This window comes from Vitis vinifera, chromosome 13, assembly GCF_030704535.1.
Source record: "Vitis vinifera cultivar Pinot Noir 40024 chromosome 13, ASM3070453v1".
Lineage (NCBI taxonomy): Eukaryota > Viridiplantae > Streptophyta > Magnoliopsida > Vitales > Vitaceae > Vitis > Vitis vinifera.
This window is the reverse complement of record NC_081817.1, coordinates 3,596,734-3,603,253: the sequence shown is the minus strand read 5'-3', so window position 1 is coordinate 3,603,253 and position 6,520 is coordinate 3,596,734. Positions and strand designations below refer to the sequence as shown.

The following is a 6,520-nucleotide window of genomic DNA, read 5'->3' as shown; positions in this document are numbered from 1 at the left end:
AATTAAATTCAAAACTCAAAAATAAAAATAAAAACCAAATATAGGCTTTACTATAGTATTTATTAGGATCCATTTTTCAATAGATATAAAAGGTTTTCTTGAGAAATATCAAAATGATATCATCAATTAAGTGGTTTAAGGTTTAACATTTTAAAATATTTGATTTTTTTTATTCAGTTAAAAGTAACTTGTTAACATCATCCAACATAATTAAATCGAACCTATAGATAACAAGTTTACTTTAGTTATGTTGGATGATGTTAACACGTTACTTTTAGCTGAATAGAAAAAATCAAATATTTTAATTTTTTCTATTCAACCAAAAAACAAACATCATCTTAACCTCATAATTTTATACCTGAATTCCATTTAGTTGTACCCTTATACATTAGTATCTATTACTTAAATTTCATATATGGAGTTTCATAAGAACCCATTTGTTATCTTAGTATGCTCCTCTCGAAATATTTATATTCCATAATCCAGGAAAATAAACGGATGATGATTCATGACCCTTCTTTTTGGGGGAATTAAAAGAAGAAAATAAAAAAGAAAAGGGGACATGAGCTTTAGGTCATCCCAGTACTACTGAAAGAGCCCAAGTTCATGTTGGCAATCGATACCGAGCCGATATCAACAAGCGGTCCGAATAGAAGAGCAGGGGAGCTGGGATTATTGAAGGGCGTGAAACTCCTTATAAACGAAGTGGCAGCCTAAAAACCCTCACTAAAATCCTAGAGGAACAGCTGCGTGTTTCTGATTCTTTCAGGTCGGCTTCTTAAATCCTCAAAACCCAATATCAGTTCGACTCCTCTTTCTCCATCTCTCGCGCATTTGGGATTTTTTTTTTCTCTTTTTTTGTCTATTCGTTTTTACTTGATAAGTTCGATTCATACCTAGAAAATGATGCCGAATTTCTGGGTTATGAATGTGATTTTAGGGATGCAACCCACTTGGATCTACATTTTTAATGACTTCATTGACGGTTATCCTACGAGGCTTTTTTTTTTTTTTTGCTAAATGCCCAGTACTATAATTTTAGTTTGATGAATTTAGGATCAAAACCGGTGTTTACTGCAAAAAATGCATTATCTGAGGTGTATGTGAATGCCTGAAAAGTAGGCACCATCGTTTTGCTTTGCATTTGATGGTGTAAAGATCCATTGGCTAGAAATAGAATTAAAGAAAATGATTCTTCACTAGGAAAGATGGAGTAGGATGATTACAGGATGGAAAGTTTCACAGTGATTTACGATTTGGTTCTCACTTTCCGGAGTATATCCCATTTGCGATACTGGTTTTGGATCCCTGAATACTATGTAAAACTATTAATAGATTAAGAGCTTGTTTAGCAGTGATTCTAGGAAGAACTTCTAACCTTTAAAATACTTGAAAATTTTTACCATTCAAAGTGTTAGAAGGGTTAGAAACGTTTTCTAAAATCAGTACCAAATGGTCTCTAAATTTGTGATGCCGTTTTGTGGAAAAGAATAATTTTTACCTCCTGCATTGACCCCCACATTACATCATCGATGCAATGGTTCCATCATCCATGTCCAGAAGAAAATGTAAAAGAAAACTTATATATATATATATAAGTTTTCTTTTCATTTTTAATTGGGAAAAGTATGGGTGTCTAAAAAATTGCATAGTTGTTCAACACCCATACTTTTTCCAATTAAAAATGATTCCAAATTATTATCTCAAATCGCATGGGGATTGTCCCTAGCCAATATGCACTTGGTGATATTATTTTATATATTTTCTAATAAATAGCTCTCTGATTTTCAGATAATAGCTGCAAAGATGTACACATCGAGGAGGAAAATCCAAAAGGACCAGGGTGTGGAACCTAGTGAATTTGAGGACTTGGTGGCACAGGTTAAATATACAATGCTTCATTGGTGTTTATATACAAGGTATTAGTTTTAAACTCATGTGGTTTCTGCAGTCATTCTTTGATTTGGAGAATACCAATCTGGAGCTGAAAAGTGATCTGAAGGACATTTACATTAATTCTGCAGCGTAAGTCTTGTTTGAATGATTTGGTTGGAGTAGATTCTTTTATTTTTCTTGCCTTCCATCGTCTTCTATCACTTCTCTTGTTGTGTGATTTTCTGTACAGTCAAATTGATGTTTCTGGCAAGAGGAAGGCTGTGGTCATTTATGTCCCTTACAGGCTGCAGAAAGCTTTTCGAAAAATCCATCTGAGGCTTGTTGGGGAATTGGAGAAGAAGTTTAGTGGGAAGGTGAGTTCCCTCCCTGATTTTTTGGAGCACTAGGATAAAATCATACTTAGATGAGTTTCACAAGCACTAGCCTAAGTCTTAGAGGCAAGACCCTTTGACATATTGCTTGTCTCACATTGCTTTGGATTGTGTGGTGAGAGAGAAATACTAAAATTTTTTAGGATAAGTGGAGGACCTCTGAGAGGTTGTGGGATTTACTTCTATTACTTTTGTTGGGCATCTTTGCACCAAGGCTTGTATAGGCATTCCTCTTAATGTTATTCAATTCAATCGGCATTTGGTGTGTAAATCAAAAGGGTTTGGACATCATTAAGGGAAGCTTAGTCAGGACTTATGGAGATGACATCTATGCATATTTTCTTCTTCTTGCTTGTTACTCCAGTGTCAATTGTATACTCTGCATGAACTTGTTGCGCCGTTGCTACAGGTGCTTTTCTGTTTTGTTATTCTGTTTTTTATATATCTTCTTCTTGCCTATCAAAAATAACAAAAAAGACATCTATGCATATTGTTTTGCTGTCTTAACCTTTTTGTATAGGCTCCTTGTATAGTGGAGGAGTTCAATCATATTTTGATCAGATTTTTGTAATTGTGAGGGGACTCCTCATCCCTCTGATGTTTTTTATATTCTTGATTAATACACTTTTTTGCTGATTGGAAGAAAAAAAAATGAAATAGCACCGGCCTAAGTCCATCTTAGCAACAGGATGAGGTTGGTGATGGATTAGGTAATAACCTCTTGCCCTTCAACACTTTACATGATTTGTGTAAGAGCAAAAAATCATTTTTTTCAATTCTTGAAATGAGCTATATTTGTTTTGTAGTTCCTTCTTCCTCCCCCCCACCTTCAGAAAAAAAAAAAAATGGGCTCTGATTCACAAGGCTCATTAAAGGAACCACTTAAGAAGGTTTTACTTGGAAAACCTTTTCCTATATACTGAATTTTATGTCAAAGTAAATGGACTCTAGTTATTGTTCTTCTTTCCCTCTTCTGCCCCTATTTTGATTTCAGTTTATGTGCATTTTCTGCCTAAATCCCCAATTCATTTTCTTTAATCCTTGGGCAGCATGTAGTCTTGATTGCTGCTAGAAGGATCCTGCATCCTCCAAAGAAGGGTTCTGCTGTTGTGCGACCCAGGACCCGCACTCTCACAGCAGTTCATGAGGCCATGTTGGAGGACATTGTTTACCCGGCAGAAATTGTTGGAAAGTGTGTTAGGTACAGAGCTGATGGTTCCAAGATAATCAAGGCAAGTAAACATTTTTGATATGCTGAAAAATGACCTTATAGTTTCTATGATTCTCTCAGGTGCTATACAATACTTTTCTTACTTATCAAAAAAAAAAAAAAATGATTCTCTCAGGTGCTGTTGTGTTTTTGCTTTGAAACCATGTGGTACCATATTTGTCCTCTATTTATTTATTTACTACTTTTTACCAATAAAAAAAGACAGGTTGGCTCCTCCTCCTTTCTTCTTTTTTTTTGGTTCCAGAGGAAAGAAATATTCCAAGTAGGGAATCCTAAACCTAGTTTGTTTTCTTTCTCCTTTTTTCTATAGCTAACATTTTTTTCCCACATGGAATACAAACTGAACCTCCCTATCCCTACCTGAACCTCAATCCCTTTTCACTGTGAGCCAGGATTCGGGAACTACTACACCTGGACTTTTATAATGTGGCAACTATGGGTAGCTATTGATTTATCTATTTTAAAATCCATATCTGTTGGCACTCATTATGTTACTTTTATGATTACTGTTTGATTTAAAAAAACCTTGCATCAAAGCTGGGAAAACATCCCCACCCACACCTCTAATGCCAATGCGGAAGACTTAGCACCCAATAGTGATAGTTTTATACATTCTAACAATTTATGTCAATTAACTTTCTCTTGGTTTTTTTTTTTTCCTTTTTTTGAAATCCTTTAAAAGGTCCAACATAACAGTAATAAGTAACATAAAAGCATTCATACTTGAATGCAAATTAAATATACTCCAACATGAAAGCATCCCATCTTTTTTAAGTGAGTTTAACCTATCAAGTTTGATGTAATCTCATATTCAAGTTACATCCTCATGGGCAAAAGGGCATTATCTCCTTAAAATAGTATTCATGTTCAAGTATCGCAGAAGATGGGGGTACTTTGAAATATGCAGAGTCCTGAGATCAAATATTGGAGGTTATTTGATTGCAAAATATCTCAATTAGCAGGGTTCCACTACATAGCCGATCAATTACTAGTACTATGATATACAGTCTCATCAAATATCATGGACAGGGTTCTTTTCCCTGATTTTGTTTTCGATTGGACAGGAGTCCTGGAAGATATTAAATTCTTTTCCATTAGAAGGCTCACAGAATCCTTTACACGCAATAATGCTCACTTTTTTGTTCTTCATTTCTTCCTGGGAAATGCAATTCTAGTTGCTCTATTGAATGACATTTGATCTGTACAAGTGAAGATAGGATTTCAACTTTGTTGCCTCAGTTTGTTCATTGTTTAAATTACTTCTTGTTCTAACACTACTCTAAACATACACTTCTCTAAACGTTATATTGGATCAACAGATTTTTCTTGATCCAAAGGAGCAGAACAATACTGAAAACAAACTAGAGACCTTTGCTGGAGTCTACAGAAAGCTTTCTGGTAAAGATGTGGTGTTTGAATACCCTGTTACTGTTTCTGCATAGAGAAAAATGTGTTTCTTTTCTCCTCTGCCTTGATGGCTGGGGGTTAATCTGAGAATTTTGGATACACATGGTTTTTTTGTAGGCTAAGAATTTTAGATATGATACCTACCTAATATTTGATAAGTTGCATCATCAAAGTGTTACTTGGGAGTATTATATTGTTGGTGGTTTTGTCTTAATTATACTTTAATTGATGGAAAATGCTGATTTGTCATAGATGGTTTGCTTGAAATGGGCTGACCAGAGTAAGGATTAAGCGCATATGCAGGGAACTGTGGGGAATGCTTTGGATAGAACTGCAGTCATTGCCAATGTCAATTGCTGCATCCTCTACTGCTCTAGAGGATCCCTAATCCAAACTTTCTTCCAAAAATAAACTTGGAAGAAAGAATTAATTAGTATTTTCTAACAAGGTATGTTTGGGCTAAACATATTTAATGATCATAAGTTCGAAATTTTACAAAAAAACTTTCTTTATTTTGAATTATTTTGAATTAAAAGAAAGATGAATGAAAATAATAAATAAGGTGTTGGGTGTTTGATAAAATCTTTAAATTAATGATAAATACTGGGAGGTGAACGAAATTAACTTTTTCTAAACTTGATTTTAATGGCACTTTTATGAAATAAATAAATGAATTTTAATTGCTTATAAAAATATTTTTTTATTTGCTTTCGTGAAAAATATTAATTAATTAAATGTAATTGAATTCTTATTAAAATCAAAAAATAGTTTTGTAATTATAAATATTTTTTTTTAAAAGTAATTTTTAATAAAATATGAATACTAATATTATAAAATCATAAATTAAATTTTTATTAAGAAATATTTTAGTATATGTTATAAAATATGAATAATAACAATACAAAAGCAAAATTGATTTCTTTTGTTACAAATGAATAATAATTTAAAACAATAGTGCTTAATAATATTTTATTTAAAATGAATTTAAAAATAAGCAAAGTTTAAATTTTTAATCCAAGTTTTAATATACACTCAATTTTTAATAAGTAAATAATATTTTAGATTATTTTTTATTTGATTTGTAATTAATTGGGTTCTTTTTTGAATTCCAAATTATTATTTTTTTTATAAAAAAAAAAAGTAGAATCATTAAAAAAATATGAAGCATTAAAGTCAATTTTTTATTTGGTCTCACTTAATTTAGATTATATTTGCAATAAAATTTACAAAAGTATAACTACATCTTAGCATAGTCATGACTCATGGTATGTCAATTTTAGTTTATTCTTTTATGGTACAAATAGGGCATGACTTAAAATTTTAACTTAATTATCCTCATGTAAATTTTAGGTGGTGTTTGTTTTTTTACTTAATTCTAAATAGAACCTTAATGCTTAATAGTGTTAAATATTAGGTTGTTTGTTTTTGTAGTATTTTATTTCTATTAAGTATTAAAAAGTAAAGAAAAATCAATATATTATTTTTTCTATTTAGAAAAAGCTAAATATTTTGGTTTTTTTTATTTAATAAAAAGTTTATAATAAGTCATGAAAAAGTAGAAAAACAAATAACCTAAATTCTGAAAATAAATTGTTTTCAACAAAAAGCTAAAAAA

General features: G+C 31.7%; 1 protein-coding gene across 1 annotated transcript; it reads left to right on the top strand.

The window, feature by feature from the left end:
• Positions 1-341: 341 nt before the first annotated feature.
• LOC100253080 (small ribosomal subunit protein eS7) lies at positions 342-5,096 on the top strand. Its single transcript, XM_002282559.4, has 6 exons — positions 342-769; positions 1,792-1,881; positions 1,952-2,025; positions 2,126-2,249; positions 3,317-3,499; positions 4,818-5,096. The coding sequence occupies exons 2-6, from the start codon at positions 1,807-1,809 to the stop codon at positions 4,938-4,940; spliced, it is 579 nt and encodes a 192-aa protein (XP_002282595.1). The 5' UTR covers positions 342-769; positions 1,792-1,806; the 3' UTR covers positions 4,941-5,096.
• Positions 5,097-6,520: the final 1,424 nt, after the last annotated feature.

Bases quoted from the DNA above. Each gene is read 5' to 3' on its own strand.
- LOC100253080 (XM_002282559.4), top strand. From the start codon at position 1,807: ATGTACACATCGAGGAGGAAAATCCAAAAGGACCAGGGTGTGGAACCT. The intron at 1,882-1,951 runs GTTAAATATACA...TGGTTTCTGCAG, and splicing joins TTGAGGACTTGGTGGCACAG to TCATTCTTTGATTTGGAGAA. The intron at 2,026-2,125 runs GTAAGTCTTGTT...TTTTCTGTACAG, and splicing joins ATTTACATTAATTCTGCAGC to TCAAATTGATGTTTCTGGCA.